At 39.3% G+C, this 19,865-nt stretch overlaps 1 protein-coding gene across 5 annotated transcripts in view; it reads left to right on the top strand.

The window, feature by feature from the left end:
- Positions 1-19,865, top strand: part of MTA3 (metastasis associated 1 family member 3) — a 166,672-nt gene that overhangs the window by 51,890 nt on the left and 94,917 nt on the right. For all 5 annotated transcript variants that reach the window (XM_084901524.1, XM_084901521.1, XM_084901522.1 and 2 more), the window contains exons 2-3: positions 1,365-1,432; positions 7,757-7,850. In XM_084901524.1, coding sequence (XP_084757650.1) covers positions 7,829-7,850 — 22 coding nt within the window. In that variant the 5' untranslated portion in view covers positions 1,365-1,432; positions 7,757-7,828. The remainder of the gene's footprint in view (positions 1-1,364; positions 1,433-7,756; positions 7,851-19,865) is intronic.

Consider the following 19,865-nt stretch of genomic DNA (forward strand, 5'->3'; position numbering starts at 1 on the left):
CCGCGCCTCGCCAGCCTCGGCGGGAGAGGAATAAGGTCAAACAAACTTTCTCCTGCTCCCAGCCCTCCCCCGCCCGCCCTGCCGCCGGGAAATAATAATTCAGATCTGTGGCTGTCGGTGTGCGGCGCCTCTGCTGCTCTGTGCTCATTAGCGGGCCCTGACGGAGGGGCCGCCCGCCCGCCTCGCAGAGGCCGCTCTGCAGAGACCGGGGAGCTGCAAGCCAGACCTCAGCCCCTTACACCCACACACACCACAAACACATACACACACACATATACACACACACACATTTACACACATATACACACACCACACACATACACACACACCACACACACACATACACCCACATCACACACACCACACACACACTCACACACACACACCACACACACACACACTACACACATACACACACACATCACACACACCACACACACCACACACTCACACATACACACACCACACACACACCACACATACACACACCACACACACCACACACATACACACACACTCACACATCACACACACCACACACACACACACACACACACACTCACACATTCACACACACACACTGTGGAGTTTGCAGGAGGCTTCTTAGGCAGGAGCCAAGAGCTACCCTTGAACAGTTTTATCCTTTTTTTGGTGGTGGTTGTTGCGAACCTGCAGCAATAATAATAATAATAATAATAATAATAATAATAATAATAAAAGCAAGATCCTAAAGTGGATCTGGAACACACAGGGTAAAAGATATTAAAGAAAAGGACACATGGAAGGGATCCCGCCACTTTCCCCGCATCTTCCTATGAGATAGAACCGTGGGAAAGTTTGTCAGTGTGTTTCCTCTCACCTGCTCCGCTCACCTGATGATTTTATTTTTTCCTCTTTTCTTTCCAAGTTGATGATTGAAATGCACTTGGAGCTGCCAAGCCTTTCAGGATGCTCTGAATTTGTCTTAGGTCAATAGTTTTTTTTGTGGGAAGCAAATTGGATTGGAGGGGAAAAGATGTGGAAGCAGTTCACAGTATGAGAGACACATGTTTTAGTCAGCCCTGACGACTCAATGATGACATGAGGTGTCTTTGCCATTAGAGAAAGGACATGTGTGGAACAGGCGTCTAGGAGAACTTGATAAGACACGAATTGAAATGAAAAAATGCCAGGGAAATAAGGGTCAGTGAATAGCAGGCACAGGAGAGGCTATATGAAGGTTGCGTTGCTAAATTTGCTTTTACCAGGGAATGAATTACAGGCTTCATTTTGAGAGTGAATTGCCCAATATGCAAAGTCACAGACTCACAGATGTGAACTTTCTCTTGAAAAGATTAAAGCTCTTTTACTTTCTTTAATTACAGATTATGTCTACTTTGAGAATTCCTCCAGCAACCCGTACCTAATCAGGAGGATAGAAGAACTCAACAAGGTATATTGCGTGTCCTTGATGCTAATATTAAAAAATGATTTTTTCTATCGAAGATAATTGGGTAAAGAGCGTAAGAGGTGATTTTACTTTCTCAAACGTTCTGGAATTAGAGACCTCAGATTACAGAATTATGCAGGATTCTAAATATTCTTTGCCTTTTTTATAATTGCCTCTGATATTAAATGTTATTGAATATTTAATGTCGGCAGATTTCTTCAGATTGCTCGGAGCTTCTCAGAGCAGGTCATTCCTGTAATTCAGTCCCTTTTTATAGTTAGGGTCATAATTTTTAGTGAGTTAATTTTTCCTCTTCCAGCTTTTAGAAGGAGGAAGCTAGGAAAGATAACGTTGAAGGGAATTTGTAAAATTCTGCCCATGACTAAGGAGTATAATACAAAGTGGTTTTGTAGCGCAGGTCCAAGTAAATAAAACTTTCTCTGATCACAGGTGTCCAAGGACAAGGGAAGCTTTAGGACTGTAGCAGATGAGCATTTACAAAGGAGGCACATGAACGTGGCCGTCAACGGCAGGAACCATAGATTTCTAATGATGCTCTGGTCTCCTCCACACCCCTCTGAGGGTTATTTGTGTAGCTCATGAGAAGTCACAGTGTTAGAATGCTTGGGGCTTTCTAGTTGAGAACTTTACCCCAAAATGCCATCTGGGGGCTGGTGCAGTTCTGAGTCTCAGGAAGCCAGGTCTGATCAAGGACACTCTCCTGTCTTACAAACCTTGAGGTCTTGGTTTTCTTTTGGGATTACAGCAGGGGCCTTGCATTAAAAAAATAAATAAATAAATAAAAAATTATATATATATATATATGTGTGTGTGTGTGTGTGTGTGTGTGTGTATATGTATGTATGTATATATATATATATATAGACTTTTTACAGAGAGGAAGGGAGAGGGATAGAGTTAGAAACATGGATGAGAGAGAAACATAGATCAGCTGCCTCTTGCACACCCCCTACTGGGGATGTGTCCCCACCTAAAGGCACATGCCCTTGGCTGGAATTGAACCTGGGACCATTCAGGTTAGGGCTAGGGGTCTTGCATTTTTAAAGCTTCTGTAGTATTTGTGACCACCGCCAAATGATGACAGTGGCTTCAGGGCTGGATCAGTCTGTGGATGGGAACCTCCACTCTTGCCGCTCTGCACCTCCCTCATTTGGCTCCAAGCATGGCAGACCACGCAGTCTCACTGCTTCTCACACGCGACAGTTTAGCTGTTACCATTCTCTTGTACTTTGCTCTTGTTTCCATATCTTTTATCACCTTTTGATACGCTGAATTAATGTGTCTATTTTCATTGCTGTTTCCCCAAACTAGAATGTGAGCTCAGGGTGGGTAATGATTTCCTCTGTTCACCCGTGCATCCCCAGTGTCTTAGAACAGTGCCTGGCTGGCCCGTGGTTACGGCATTAATAAATATTTGTTGAATTAATGGATTTCTCAAATGTCTGCTGTTAATAATTGTAAATAGTTTTATTGTTTACAAAGTATTTCGACTCACTTGTTTTACAGATATTTCTGAGAACCTGCTACTTGCCAGTCACTTTTAGACAGGCACTTTTAGGAATTCAGGGACGAACAAAAATAAAAAAGTGGAGGCAGACATCAGCCAGATAATCCTACATGAAGGAAATTGTAGCTGTGCTAAATTTATAAAAATCAGAGCATGATGCTCTGGAAGCAGAATATCCGGGGATTCACATTTGTTACCTCTGTTGAACCTCACAATAGCCTTAAACCTCTAAGGAAGATGCGTTATGCATTGTAGTCGTGAGGCACACAGTGGTTAAATGACTGGGTTATACATCGAGCTTGAGCATGGTCATTTTGCACCCCTTTATATTATCATGCACTTCAAAAGTACCCCCAGGTCCCCACCAGTCCTCACCTTCTCCCTGCCTCTCTGCTTTCAGCAAAGAGTCATTAATACAATAATTACCTTTTGGGAGCTGGAGATGACAGAATTGAGGAATGGGATTTTCTTTAATGTCAAGAATGGGTTTGATTGGATGAAGTATTGGTAAACAGAAATGGAGATTGGCTAGTTAAGTACTAAATATATATATATTTAGTACCTTCAGGAGATTGGCCAGTTAAGTACTAAATATATATATATTTAGTACCTGAAGCGGTGTGAGATATATATATATATGTGTGTATATATATATATATATTTTTTTATTATTATTATTATTATTATTATTATTATTTTATTTTATTTTTTTTAAAATATATTTTATTGATTTTGTACAGAGGAAGGGAGAGAGATAGAGAGTTAGAAACATCGATGGGAGAGAGTCATCGATCAGCTGCCTCTTGCACACCCCCCACTGGGGATATGCCCGCAACCAAGGTACATGCCCCTGACCGGAATCGAACCCGGGACCTTTCAGTCCCCAAGCCGACGCTCTATCCACTGAGCCAAACCGGTCTCGGCTTATTATTATTTTTTTTAATTTATTGTAATGGGATCCACCCCAAGAGGAATGGGTGTGAAGGGTAAAGATACCTCATTTTAAATAAGTCATTAAACCAATATTTCTTGAGCACCTATCATGTCCTAGGGGCTATGCCAGGCTCAGATACAATAGTGCAGCGTTTTTCAACCGCTGTTCCGCGGCACACTAGTGTGCCGCGAGATGTTGCCTGGTGTGCCGTAGGTGCAGACAAGACAAGAATTTTATAATTTTTCACTATTTTGTTTACTTAATATTTCATAATAAAGTAATTATAAAATACTTTCTTTGTGTTTATTTGATTCCTATTCAAGAGAATTACTTTATATATAGTCAATATAGGCACAGAGTTAAATTTTTTAACATTTTCTAATGGTGGTGTGCCTCGTGATTTTTTTCATGAAACAAGTGTGCCTTTGCCCAAAAAAGGTTGAAAAACACTGCAATAGTGAACAATATGGCCATGGTCCCTGCTTACATAAAGCCTGTGTTCTCATGAAGGAGATACATGAAAAGATGTTAACAGGCATAAAGAAAATAGTGATAGCCCAGCCAGTGTGGCTTAGAGGTCGAGCATTGACTTATGAACCAGAAGGTCATGGTTCTATTTCTGGTCAGGGTTGTGGGCCCAGTCCCCTGCGGAGGGTGTGCAGAAGGCAGCTGATCAGTGATTCTCAGCCATGTTTCTATCTTTCTCCCTCTCCCATTCTATCTGAAATCAATACAAATATATTAAAAAGAAAATAGTGATGAAGTGTTAATTTCTGAGAGAGAAATAACCAAAAGCCTTGCATAAGGAATAATAGAGGTCACTTCCTTTCGATAGAGAAGGAAGGATATTAAGGACCTTGAAGTTGAGGCCTAGAGGATGAGAAAGAGGTAGCTGTGAGAAAGAGACCACAGGAGTGTTCCAGAAGGCCTTGCCTATTAAGAGGTCGAGTTTGCAAAGTGGGGGGAAATTAACATGATTGGACAATCCAAATAATGATTTTAAGAACACTTGATATATAATTGATAAGCCAGAAGAAGAAGAGACATTAACCTATTTTATTAACTATCTAAATAGAATTAAAAAAAAACACACCAAATTCCTAGGATAAACTGTCAATCACCATTGTTATACAAAATGTACTTTTATATGCTGGCTCCTGGTTTTTAAAAAAGATCCTATTTAAAATGTTATTTGCTGCCAAAACCGGTTTGGCTCAGTGGATAGAGCGTCAGCCTGCAGACTGAAGGGTCCCAGGTTCGATTCCGGTCAAGGGCATGTACCTTGGTTGCAGGCACATCCCCAGTAGGGAGTGTGCAGGAAGCACCTGATCGATGTTTCTTTCTCATGGATGTTTCTAACTCTGTGTAACTCTCCCTTCCTCTCTGTAAAAAAAAAAATTTAAAAATATATATTTTAAAATAAAAAAATAAAACGTTACTTGCTTAGTTTGAAAGCTAGACTACAGGTTTTTGTTTTTGTTTTTGTTTTTGCTTTTAAATTACAGTAATATATTTTAGCCTCATTTTTTCTGGAAAAGTTTTGGGAACTTTTATACAATTATTCTCCACCTCATTTCATCCATGAAACTTTTTCTGTCTCTTCCGCAACAGGTTGTATTAGTACTTCCTGCCTCCATGGGTGAGTGAGAAGTGGAGTCTGGGGGGGAGAGGAGGAAATAAAGGGAAATTGTGCTGGGAATATTGTCAGGGAAGTTTTACCTTTATGTTAGTTGTGGGGAACTGGTGAAGGAGTCTAATCAGGCGAGGGACAAGATCACTGGGTTTTGGAAGATTGTGACAGGAGATGACAAGTGACCATGCTTGCTGGAGGGAGGCTTAGTGAGGGCAGGCACCATGTATCTGCAGTGCTTAGCTCAGTGCTTGGGCACATAGGAAGGGCTCAAAAATTTTGGGGAACCCTGGCCTGGTAGCTCAACTAGTTAGAGCATCATCCCCATTAGAGCATCGTCTCCAATACCCTGGGGCTACAGGTTCAATCCCTGGTCAGGGCACATACAAGAATCAACCAATGAATGCATAAATAAATGGAACAACAAATTGATATTTCTTTTTCTCTCACTCTTTTATTCTTTCTTCCTTTCTCTCTTCTCCCCTCCCCTCCCTCTCTACAATCAATCAAGTTAAATTTTGGTGAATAACCAAAGAATATGAATAGGATTTATTTAACCTAGGCCACAGAGCAGTGCTTTTCAAACTATTTGTGGTAGAGTTTTCACTATCTCAGACTGCTTTTGTAAAATTAAAAAGGCAGAAAAGTTAAATTTGAAATAGGCTTATAAAAATACAAGGTCCCATTTTTCATTGTTAGGTTCAACAGCTATAAAATCAACTCTCTAATGCTATAATACACATACTCTCAATACTGTACTCATTTTATTAGATAGTATATACAGTGTGGACTGGGTCTTGGACCACATTTTGGTAGCTCAGCTTTAGAGGGATGCTTGAGGGTGTGTGTGTGTGTGTGTGTGTGTGTGTGTTGTAGAGGAATAATGTAGTCTTAAACTACCTAATAGCCAAGTTTGTACATAGTCCAGAAGAGAATATTTATTTTGAACTATGCCTTTCCATCCCAAGCATGTTTAAATAAGAATTTTAATTAGCTTTGTAAAGTATTCCTAAGGAAGGAACTCACTGGTGATACAGAAAAACTATTCCTTGAAACTCTTGTTTTGGGTTTTTAATATACTTTTATGTCAAGAAGACAAAAATGATAAAGAGCTTATAATTGAAGTAATTGATAGATTTTATTTACTTGGAAATATTGGCTTGCTCTTTTAGCAGATTGCTGGATCATTATTTCTGGAGGATATATTCAATCACAATATTGTGAAATATAGAAACACTTTGGTTAGGACTTAATACGATTTCAATTTTAAGAGGCAGTATTTCTATAAGACTATTTTTCACTCTAAAACTGCTGCTAAACTTCATAAAATTGACAAATTTACTGCAGCAAGTATATATTCTTATTTCTTTATGTTTGAATATATCTGTAAGCCCAGAGAAATTCTGAAAATTTGTTTTTAAATGTGTTTGAAATCGGAAATCACAATAGCCTTTTATTGTACTCTATATGTTTTTACAAGGAACTTTATAATGAATGATTGACCTTCTTGAAAGCTCTCAGAATTCATAAAGAATAGGAGTGTTCGGGCCTGGGCCCCAGCTGCAGTAAATTACAACCTAACTGAATATTGATTGTATTCTAGACTGTAGTCAGAAAGAAATAAGAGCGTCAGTGCTCATAACTCAAGGTTTTTAATACTTTCCTGTGAGAAGGTAAAGTAAGTACCGCTAAGATTATTGACTATGATGGGTTCATAGACTCCCTCAGGCTGGACAGTGCTTTTCCAAGTCACCTGGCCCATCCTGCATGATGGCTGTGCTCTACCTACAGGGCTTCATCATCAGTCCATTGTGGGGTGTTCAGGAGAGGGCTGGGCGATTTTACTCTTCGCCTGTGCTTCTGGGAGTGGTTTTAAAGGAGATATGTGTAACTGTCTTAAATAAATTCTTTCATGGCTGTTGAAGTTTTTGGGATTTAGTTTCCTAAGGCTAATCAGATTTAACTGTGTCTGGCTCCATTTGTTAAAAACGGTCTGATCACTTTATAATTGATGCCAGAAAGTTATTTTATGTTTGACATATTAGTTCTACTGGGAACTGGAATAAATGTTGCTCATCCTTATTTGAGTGTTTTAGCTCTCTGATTATTCTGTAGTAGTGGTTGGCACAGTGTAAATGAGAGCGATCTTATAATTGTGCTGTATCTGGTTTTGTTTTATAAACTATTTGAATTTAATGCTCAGTACAGATGACTTTTATTTTTCTCGTTTCTTAGACTGCAACTGGCAACGTGGAAGCAAAGGTAGTATGCTTCTATAGACGACGAGATATTTCCAACACGCTTATAATGCTTGCAGACAAGCATGCTAGTAAGTTGGTTTTTTTTCTCTTGGATTAATTAAAAAAATGTTTTAAGTCTCTCATTATCCATGATGGGAGGAAAAACCCTTTTTTGTTACATGTAGGTTTTTGCTTTCTAATTTGTCTTCCTCTGTTAGTTTAGATGGGAGTGATTTTTTTGGGTGGTGCTTGGTTTTAGTAGTTTTTTTTTTTAGGTTGCATCATATGTTTCTTAGTCAAATGTTGAAGTAGAAGTCTTTGCAAGTAGGCTTCAGCAGACAATCAGGGCAGTGCTTTGCCATCTCTCATTTGTGATGGTGGTTTGAGTGTACAAATAAGGAAATTTATACCTCACTGATATTTTCTTGGAGGACTTCCCCCATCCCCTTAAATAACTGGTTAATGTTTACATTTTCAAAAATTCTTAATATTGTTTATTAGGCATGTGTTAAAAATTTCTAGGAAAAAGTAAAAAGTGATATTTAGGTTCTCATTCCTGTAGATAGCAACTCTGAGCTCCTCCTCTTCTCCTTCTTCTTCTTCTCCTCCTCCTCCTCCTCCTCCTCCTCCTTTTTCTTCTTCTTCCTCTTTCCTCCTTCCTCCTTCCTCCTTCCTCTTCCTCCCTCTTCCTTCTTCCTCCTTCTTCTTCCTTCTTCCTTCCTCCTTCCTCCTTCCTCTTCCTCTTTCTTCCTTCTTCCTCCTTCTTCCTTCTTCCTTCTTCCTTCTTCCTCCTCCCTCCTTCCTCCTTCCTCCTTCCTCTTCCTCCTTCTTCCTTCTTCCTCCTTCTTCTTCCTTCTTCCTTCTTCTTTCTTCTTTCTTCTTTCTTCTTTCTCCTCCTCCTCCTCCTCCTTTTTTTAAAAAATATATTTTTGCCTGGCTAGCATGATTCAATGGTTGAGTGTTGACCTGTGAACCAGGAGGTCATGATTCGATATCTGGTCAGGGCACATGCGCAGGTTGTGGGCTTGACCCCCAGTGTAGGGCATGTAGGATCAATGATTCTCAATTTATTTTTCTTTCTTTATATTTTATTAATTTCAGAGAGAAAGGGAGAGGGGTAGAGGAAGAGAGGTAGAAACATCAATGATGAGAGAGAATGTACTTCGTTATACATTTTAAAGTTGACATCTAAAATTTTTCTTCAAAACTTAAATAGTTGCAGAAATATTTCTAGTGTGTTGTAAATATTGACATTTAAAAATTGTTGATTCTGTTAAAAAATAAATTTTGCAACATTTTACCCATCATCATAGGTTAAAAAAAATGTATAAACAAGCTCTACTTTAACAGTTTGAAATCTTATGTGACCCCATTTTTCCCTTCAGCTCCTTTCCATTTGTTTTCTCCACAGAATTTTGGCCTGATGTAGTTTTATGTTTGATGGGTTTCATCATCATCATATCATTCTCAGTAACAAAAATGGATATGTAAATTAAAATGTAAAAACTGTTTCCTGTGTCCATAAGGCTCAGTCTTACTTTCTTTTGGACTTATCGTAATTATAGTACAAATATTATAAAATGTTTGATAATTACTCAACATAAAAAATACATTTTTACTGGAAATCATCTCTTAACAAGATGGATGGGACTTACTCTCCTCCAGATTAATGAATCCTTACAATACTGTCACTCGTTGCTAGAATGAGGCAGGGTTTGGCATTGATTCCATTCCCGATTTTTGTGTTTATAGATGTAGGTTCTGACAAACTTTTTAATTTCAGTAAGTAGATGAGAATAGTGGAGTTTTGTTCATTTTTTGATTTATCTAATACATTTTGAGCTCCTTGTGTGTTCTGGACGCTCTTGTATGTCTTGATGGTGAGCAGTGGACAAAGCAGCAGGAACCCTGATCTCAGAGCTTACAAATTATCTTGTTGTTTGTTCTTCTGAGTTGTATGTGAAAAAATGATGTAGCAGTTTTTCATCAAAAGTGATTTTTGAAACGATTTAGCAGCTGACAATTAAATTAGGATCTCCTTCAGTGTTGCTGAGAGCAGAGAATTTGAAACCATCAAGCTTGGAAGAGGTTTGTTAACCAGTCATTAGAGTCATTCATGGTTTCATTTTCTGAGAAGCTCAATAAAAAGGCTTTAGCAAGACCTAACAAATGACTGTTAATTATACTTCTTACTTCCACCTATTGGGATTGTATTACCTACAGTTCTATGAGAGAAAGATACATGTCTTTCTTATGTATACGTATACTCTCCTGCACATACACAGGATCTCCAACTGGTTAATATAAACATGTAAAGAGAGCCGAAACCGGTTTGGCTCAGTGGTAGAGCGTCGGTCTGTGGACTGAAAGGTCCCATGTTCGATTCCGGTCAAGGGCATGTACCTTGGTTGCGGGCACATCCCCGGTGGGAGGTGTGCAGGAGGCAGCTGGGCGATGTTTCTCTGTCATTAATGTTTCTAACTCTCTGTCCTCTCTCTTCCTCTCTGTAAAAAATAAATAAAATATATATTAAAAAAATAAATATGTAAAGAGACATACTGCACGTGACAGACTAAGGTTATGGGGTTGGCCAGGCGAGTCTGAAATCTGATGGTGGGGCCTTTCAGTTGACTGGATGAAGCCCCCCCAGATCACTGAGGATGACACCGCTTACTAAAGCAGCTGGAATTAATGCATCTATAAAATGTTTTCACAGCAACATCTAGATTAGAGTTTGAATAACTGGACTGTATAGCCTGGCCAATTCAACAGAATTAACCATCATTGGGACCTTATTTAAACCAATCCTATCTAATAAAAGAGTAATATGCAAATTGACCATCACTCCAACACACAAGATGGCCACCCCCATGTGGTCAAAGATGGCTGCCCCCATGTGGACACAAGATGGCCACCACAAGATGGCTAGCAGGGGAGGGCAGATGTGGGAGATCAGACCAGCAGGGGAGGGCAGTTGGTAGGGACCAGGCCTGCAGAGGAGGACAGTTGCAGGGGGGACCAAGCCTGCTGGGGAGAGGAGATGAGGGGGACCAGGTCTGCAGGGAAGGACAGTGGGGGGAACCAGACCAGCAGGGGAGAGCAGTTAGGGGCGACCAGGCTGGCAGGAGAGGGTAGTTGGGGGTGACCAGGCCTGCAAGGGAGGACAATTAGGGGCAACCAGGCTGGCAGGGAAGGGCAGTTATGGGTGACCTGCTGGCATGGGAGGGAAGTTAGAGGCATTCGGGCCGGCAGGGGAGCAGTTAGGCGTCAATCAGGCTCACAGGAGAGTGGTTAGGGGATGACCAGGCTGGCAGGTAGGCGAGTAGTTGGGAGCCAGCAGTCCTGGATTGTGAGAGGGATCCCAGATTGGAGAGGGTGCAGGCTGGGCTGACGGACCCCCCCCCCCCCCCCACCCATGTGCATGAATTTTGTGCATCGGGCCTCTAGTATACTTAGAAAGGTTTGGAAAAGTTGAAGTAATTTTATGTATGTCCTTAAAATTTATTTAAATATATGATATGTAAGCTAATACTAATATATAAAGTATTTATATTTTCATCAGATTGTTGGAACTGTGGATTTTATTTGTTCGTTTGTAGAAAATGACCACCATCATGACCATTAATGGCAAAGCGAGTCCTTATTGAATAAGTAGGCAGCTAAATAACTGCCCTCCCATGCCAGCAGGTCACCCATAACTGCCCTTCCCTGCCAGCCTGGTTGCCCCTAACTGTCCTCTGTCAGAAAGTCTGATTCCTTTTGCCAATTTTATTAAATTGAGTACTATGCATTTCCAAGGCAACCATCTTCTGAATTCTAAGATAAGTCTCCTGGATAATGCTCAAAGCCTCACTGTGATGGACTAAGGCATTCTGTTGTTTGTTTTTTTTTACAGATGCTTTTTTTCGTTTGTTTGTTTTCTTGGGACTCTTTTTTGGGAGCTATGCATTCTTTTTTGGACCACCATTCACTATTTGGAAACAGTGAAGTCTTTAAGTGAAATTATTCATATATCTCCCTATTGATTGATCCGTAGGTAGATATCTGATGTCATAGTCAAATATTTTTGAATTTATAACATTCTAACACTGGGCAAAATGCCTCAATTCTAACACCACACTTCTCTGTAACTGAAATATGTATAAGATACAAAACTCTTTCTGATATCTTGGTTAAAGAAACTTTGATTTTGTCACTGGTGGTCTCTGGTGCCCTGAGGGTTTCTACTCCCTTGAGTTGTGCTCCACTCTAAGATATGGGGCTTTGAGAGGTGGGTGAGAGAGGGGCAATGGGGATGAGAATAGAAGGATCGATCAGCCTGATGCCTTGAGCCTGTGCTAATTCTCAGGGAAGATCAGTAGGAACGAATACATGTGGAAGATGGTCTAAAAATTGACCTCCTTAAACCTGTGCTTCTGTGTACCCCTTGGGATGTCTTCCTGTGTCCTCAGAGAGGTTCAGGTTCTTTTAAGGACTTCCGATACACGGTACCACTTTTTCTGGGCCTTTTTTCCTTATCTTGGAGATTCTTTCATATCAGTACTTCCTTTTTAATGGCTGCATGATAGTCCACAGTTTATATACTGTGGTAATTTAATCACTGTACTGGTGGAGGGTTCTATTTTTTATCTTTTGTTCTCAAGCAGTTCTTCAGAGTACTTTCCATGTAGACACAGGTTTGAGTACAGCATCTAAATTTAGCATAGATTCCTAGAATTGTAGTTGTGGGGTTAAAATATAGTGAGTGGTAATTTTGATAGATATTGCCAAATTGCTGGCCTCAGACAGGGTACTAATTTATACATACCAGTAATGAATGAGTGCTTATTTTCTTCCACCCTAACCAATATATAGTTTACTACCACACTTTTGGTCTTTACTAATTTAATAAATGGGTCATGATATGTTGATATAATTTTATTTGTATGTTTCTTATGAAAATGAGATTTTCTTATGAAAGTCATTTATGTTTTATTTTCTGTGAACTATTTATATTCTTTACCTATTTTATATTGAGTTTTAACTTTGGCTAAATTAATTTGTAGGGCGAAAATCTTTAGTTAACTCAGTAGGGAATAAAGAAAAGCAAATATCCTTACATTTAAATAGACATGCTTAACCTTATATTCTTCCTCTCCTCTTACATATATATGTAAGTGACTGATTTTCTGTCCATCCAACTGGCCGGTACATATGATGCACACTGGCAATCTAAAAATAAATGTCGACTCACGCATTAGTGATACATATTAAGCTCTCACTGGTGCCAATCGCATTCATGTGTTTCGATCTGTCATTGTTGATTGTGAATTTGGTTTTTGTTGACATTCTGAAGCTGAAAGAAAGCATTGTTGTCAACAGAATATGTCTGAGGAGCAACTATTGGCACAACTATTCCTGTCTGACACTGGCCTCCCATTTAAATTATTTTGAAGACAGTTTCCTGTGATGCCAGCATTTGCGATGACTATTAATAAATCACAAGGACAAACTCTAGACAAATATTCCTACCTAAAGCCATTTTCAGACATGGTCAGTTATATGTTACTTTCTCTTGAGTTCAAAGAGTGTGTGATGTTAAAGTTGTAAATACTTCATCACAAGGGAAACTAGTCAAGCACTCTGAAAGTATTTGTATTCTTAATGTGGTATTCAGGGAGATATTAGAATAAGTTTAATCAATTTATCAGTCATTGTTTTTATCAATATTTTTATATCATGTTTTTGTTGTTTTACCATGTCTTTGCTGTTGTTTTATCATGTTATTGTTTTTTTAATTTATATACTTTTCATATACATTTTCTAATTTTCTTTCATCACTGACACTTCTATTATAGAGAAAGGGTGAATAGCAATATTAAAATATTTCTTCTAATTAATTTCCTCTCAATGTGCACAAATCTATAATTAGTAAGGAAATAAATGTGGGTCACTAGTAAGGAAATAAACGTGGGTCACATTTTCTTCCTTCCTTGCCCTCTCCCTTCCCTGTTAAAACTATACAGTGTTTTGCCGAAACCGGTTTAGCTCAGTGGATAGAGTGTCAGTCAGCCCGCAGACTGGTTCAATTCTGGTCAAGGGCACATACCTTGGATGCGGGCACATCCCCAGTGGGAGGTGTGCAGGAGGCGGCTGATCGATGTTTCTCTCTCATCGATGTTTCTAACTCTCTCTCTCTCTCTCTCTCCCTTCCTATCTGTAAAAAATCAATTAAAAATATATTTAAAAAAAAAACAAAAAACAAAAAAAACTATACAGTGTTTAGTTCTAGATTTTTACTAAATAACTTTCTCTCTGACACTCTTCTAGGTGCTTTTACATATACATTCATTATGTAGCTACTCTTTAAGATTTATAATTTTTTTAAAAAAATATATTTTATTGATTTTTTTTTTTACAGAGAGGAAGAGAGAGGGATAGAGAGTTAGAAACATCAATGAGAGAGAACATCAGCTGCCTCTTGCACACCCTCTACTGGGAATGTGCCCGCAACCAAGGTACATGCCCTTGACCGAAATTGAACCTGGGACCTTTCAGTCTGCAGGTTGACACTCTATCAACTGAGCCAAGCCGGTTTCGGCTAAGATTTATAGTTTTACTTGTTTGTTGCCTTTCCACTGTTTCTTGTATCTAAGTCATCTTTATTTTTAATAACATTTGTGTTTTGCCTTGCTGAAATATGTCCTCATCTAAATTATTTTTTTCAGAAAGCACCTGTGCGTGGTGAACTTATTAAATCTTTGCATGTCTTAAAAATGTCTTTATTTTACCATCATACTTCACTGCGGGTTTGGCTAAGAATTTTGAAGACATTCTGTCATTGTCTTCTGGAATTCAGAAGTCTGATGTTAGTCTCATTCTTATTCTTTTGTAAGTGACACATTTTTTTCTCTGGAAGTTTTTCTCTTTTATAATTGGCATTCTGAAATTATCATAATATGTTTACTTGTTGGATTTATTTAAGCAACCATTCTATGCATTTTTGGTGAATATGTTAGTGTGAGGAAGGACCTTTAGTTTTCAGCTCAGGGATGTTTTCTTCTAAGATTTCTGCTTCTATGTTTTCTCCTCTTGTCCTCTGTTTCTCTTTATGGAATTCGTAGTAACAAAAGTTTATGACTTCTGTTAACTTGGTCTCATTCTTTAATTTCTTAGAACTTTATGGGACTTACTAATAATAGACAAACATGTAAATTGACTGTAGGTCAGCTACACCCACAGCCAATCAAGAGTGAATATGCAAATTAACCCAACAAAGATAGCAGGTTAATTTGCATATGCAGACATGGAGCAGCCAGGAGGGGCAGGACGCTTGCTATGAGGGGAAGGGGAGGTGGTGGAGGGAGATACAGGAGCAGGCCAGGAGTGAGGACTTGCAGGCTCCTGGGCGGCCTGGGAGCCAGGATTTGCAGGATCCCAGGTGGCCTGGGAGCCAGGATTTGCAGGATCCTGGGTGGCCAGGAGTGAAGCCAGGGGAAGGAAGGCTTATTCTTGCACGAATATCATGCAACGGGCCTCTAGTTGTTTCATACAACACTCCAACTTATGTGATTAGTATCTTATCTATTCTGAGATTTATTTAGCCCATTTGTTGAAATTTATTACTTGCAAGAGGAATACTATTTAGAGAGAAGAGAAAATAAAGTTTTTCTAATTTCTAATATTTGTACTTTGACCACAGATTTTATTGGCAGGGACAAGGTTAAACATACTCAATTTCTAGATGTCTGTTGTATTTTTCTTAGGAAGTTTGACATTATTAGGACATAGCCCATAATTCTGTTTCTCAGTCTATAAAGTATATAGGTACGTAGATCTAAGCCTGACATGCTCCTTTCTGAATCCAGGGACACACGGGGCTAATCTGAGACACTGAGCCCTAACTCTGCCCCTGGAGACCCTGCTCTGTCCTTTCCAGGCAGTTACTGCCAGTTGGTACAAACACCTATTTTCTGTCACACCATTCAAAAAAATCAACATTCATTTATAAGAATACTTTTCTCTTGCTATTTTATGTTTTTATTTTTGTGAATGACATTTTGTAATTAACAGTTATGGCAAGTTTGTGTCTCATTAACCAGATTATTATCTATTGTAAATATAAAATGGTTTATTATTTGACAAGTTAATTATGTTTTATGATACACATTTTCTTATTAATCTGTAACTTGGAGTGTTAATGAGTGCTATTATCTTTTTAAACAAAGCAAGTACTATATTAGTACTTTAAAATTGATATCACATTGTTTATTGATTATTAAATGAGGCATTTCAATAATTAGTTTCTTTAAAGGGCTTTTATTAGTTTTACTTAATTTGTGGATTGGAAAGTTTTAGACTGATGTTTTATGTTCAACTAGTTGAATAAAAATAATTTTTGTAGTCAGAGTACCTACCTAAAGTTTTCCATAGGTTGTCTCTTTTTTCTTCTTAAATATAATTTTCTTTTTTCCATTACCATTTAAAAAAATTTATTTATTTATTTATTTATTTAAAAAAATATTTTATTGATTTTGTACAGAGAGGAAGGGAGAGAGATAGAGAGCTAGAAACATTGATGAGAGAGAGTCATCAATCAGCTGCCTCTTGCACACCCCCTACTGGGGATATGCCCGCAACCAAGGTACATGCCCCTGACCGGAATCGAACCCGGGACCTTTCAGTCCCCAAGCCGATGCTCTATCCATTGAGCCAAACCGGTTTCGGCCATTTAAAAAGAATTTTAATTAAAAATATTTTTATTGATTTCAGAGAGGAACGGAGAGAGTGAGAGAGAGAGAAACATTAATGATGAGAGAGAATCATCGATCAGCTGCCTCCTACACCCAACCTCCCCCCCCCCCCCCCTCCCACTGGGAATTGAGTCCATAACCTTGGCATGCATCCTGACCAGGAATCAAACCATCACCTCCTGCCCTAACCGGTTTGGCTCAGTGGATAGCACGTTAGCCTGCGGACTGAAGGGTCCCAGGTTTGATTCCAGTCAAGGGCATGTACCTTGGTTACGGGCACATCCCCAATAGGGTGTGTGCAAGAGACAGCTGATCGATGCTTTTCTCATTGATGTTTCTAACTCTCTATTCCTCTCCCTTCCTCTCTAAAAAAAACCAGTAAAAATATTAAAAAGCACACAAAACAAACCATCACCCCCTGGCTCATAGGTCAAGACTCAACCACTGAGTCACACTGGCTGGGCTTTCCAACTCCATTTTTCCCCTCTGTGTCCCTTTCTTCCTGCACCCCACTACCTTCCCTGTGATTTCTTTAAGTTCTATAGCAGAGGTAGGAGGTTATCTTCGATGGCTTCTGCCATTGCCCATTTATCATCACCTGGAAGGCTTCCAGGCCATACTTATTCCTTTCCTAAAAAGCCAGCAGGCATCTGTGGCATAAGGTAAATTCTAGGTGTAATGTCCAGAGGTTCTCTCTTCTTTTCCTTAATATCTTTGTTTTCTTCATCTAAGATGTTTGAAGGGACTTCTTACTCTCATCCTATGTGTGCAATAAACCATTTTAAGGCACTGAAGAGGGTTCTTATTTATCTTCCATTTTTCTTGACATCTAGGTGTGGTTTTCTTCAGTTCTAGAGGACAGAGATGGGGGGGAAAATTATAGCTCGTGTCAAAATTGCCTCTGCATTAGACAACAGATACAAATAATTTAAAAAATAGACTTACAAGTAATATCCTGGGAGCATTCATAAATTATACATTTTTAGACATTTTGTAAGATTATACCGACATTTTGTTTGGTTTTAATTTTGGGCAGTCTTTAAGCTTAATTCAGATGTCTTTGCTCTGTGTGTTGGTTGTAGATCAGTATAATTTTATCTGGCCTTTGTTCATAGGCTTTGCATTTTAGTAAATGTCATAGTAACATTGTTTGTCAAAAGAGATTCTACACTTTCACACTACAAATAGTTTATCTTGGAGAAGGAAGAAAAACTAACACTTATGATCTCTATGTTTGAGGCGCTATACCAGGTACTCACATACCCATTTTGTCATTTTAATGTTTATAGTTAAAATTTGTTAACTCATGTTATTATCTCTGTTTCTATAGTGGCCCAAAGAGAAGTCACCCAAAACCTTACTTACCCAAAACCATAGCAATGTTAAGTGGAATTAGGATTGAACTTTTTGAGGGTGGTGCCCCCAGTCTTCTTTGCATCTGTTGCCATTTTCTTTACCTTGTGGAGACTTAGATATTTGCTGATGAATGTCTCAAAAGCTTCTGCCTTTCTAATGCAGGGAGGATCCTTTTCCAATAGTTCAACCTTTAGTAATATTTTCTTTTCTAATTTCCCTCTTCCCCAAGTTCAGAGTCCTCTTGAATAAAAAAAAGAGAAAGAAAGAAAAAAGAGAGAGAGAGACAAAGAGAGAGAGATAATAGGATACATCCATATTTACAGGTGCAGCCCTCTATCTGCCTGCTTTGTCTACCACCAGGAATCTGAGTGCTACAGAGAGAGTTAAAACCCCCCTCTGGAAAAAGCAGGCCTGGCGGCATCATTTCTCTCTTTGGCAGGAGGTGGGGCGGCCGACTGGATATTATTTTGTCTTCAGTCACGGATCTTCAACATCACAGTTTTCCTCCAGAGGCTTCATCTGGGTCAGCAACCTCACTTCCTTTGCTAACACAACCATGCAGATGCTACACTTTTTACCTTATGACATGGCTCTCAATGTGCACGAAGTTGGAGCCATGGGCCGGGACCCCCAGACTTTTGGGGATATAGACTTTGAGGGCTTGATGTTGACATCCAGGCTGAATCCTAGAATGCAGGTGGTCAACCTTTAGTAATAATATAAATAAATGAAATAAGATGCATTGCTTTATATGTGTGTACCTCTCCCATCACTTCATGCAGAGAGCCATTTGGCTTCAAACACTTCCCTCTTTTCATACTTATGTTCCCCATTTTAAGGTCATAATACTTAGGTTCCATTATATCAGAAAAAGTATTAAGATAAAAATCAGGGCGGGGGTATACTATGAAGGGCAACAGAATGCCCCATGTGCCTTTGGGAAGCACAGCCCTAAAGACCAGTAGTTGGTGCTGTCTTGTGCTTCTCTCCTGTGGGGAATAATGAGTCTTCACCTTGTGCCTCTCCTGGAGCATCTTTCTCTATCACCTCCCTCCACCACCATCACCATCTGCATATTGGCCAGGGGTAAATAGTTGTTTTACTTTGTACATGCAGCGGTTACTGGTGGGGAAACATCGATTGGTTGCCTCCCTCAAGTACCCAGATTGGAGAATCAAACCCACAACCTGGGCATGTGCCCTGACTGGGAATGGAACCAGTGACCTTTCGGTGCACGGGACAACACTCAACCAACTTAGCCACATAGGCCAGAGCTCCCTGACTGTTTTCATTCAGCATCATACTTGTGGCATCTACCTATGTTATTGCTTATTGTTAGTTGTTCTTTTTTCCTGGCCCATTAGTATTCATTCTCCCATTGATGGACATTGAATGATTTCTAGTTTTTAGCTTCTATGAAAGAAAGCTGCTATGAACATTCTTGTGCAAGTCTTTTGGTGTACAGAAGCTCTCAGTTCCCCCTGGTGAATACGTAGGAGTGGAATTGCTGGTTTATAACAGGCTTCACATGTCAAATTGACTTCAGCATTATTGCCAAAGTGATTAAATCCATTTTTACTTCCTCGGTTTGATGTATGGAAATTCCATTCAGTTTATGTTCTTGATAAGATTGGTATTTTCCAGTCTTTGAAATTTTAGCCATTATAAAACCACAGGTTTTCTTTTAGTAGCCAAAGCATAACACTTAGGTTGAGTAATATGAGGGATAGATGACCAGCTGTACTGGTTTGCCTGGTACTGAGGGGTTCTCTGAACTTAGGAATTTCAGCTTTAAAACCAGGACAGTTCCAGTCACCCTGAATAAGATTCTCTGCTGATTTAGTCAACAGGACGTGAAGGTAAAAGCAGGAAATTCACAGTCAAGCCAAGCCCCAAGTACTGATAAGAAGCTGGGCAAGCTGTACCCACTCTTGTGTTCTCTAGTTTAAAAAGACAGGGACCCACCCACTCCACCCCCTTCCCCTTCAGGTCTCGCCTTAGACTGTGTTTCTTCAG

Source organism: Pipistrellus hanaki (genome assembly GCF_964339955.1).
Source record: "Pipistrellus hanaki genome assembly, chromosome: 12".
In the NCBI taxonomy this organism is placed as follows: Eukaryota; Metazoa; Chordata; class Mammalia; order Chiroptera; family Vespertilionidae; genus Pipistrellus; species Pipistrellus hanaki.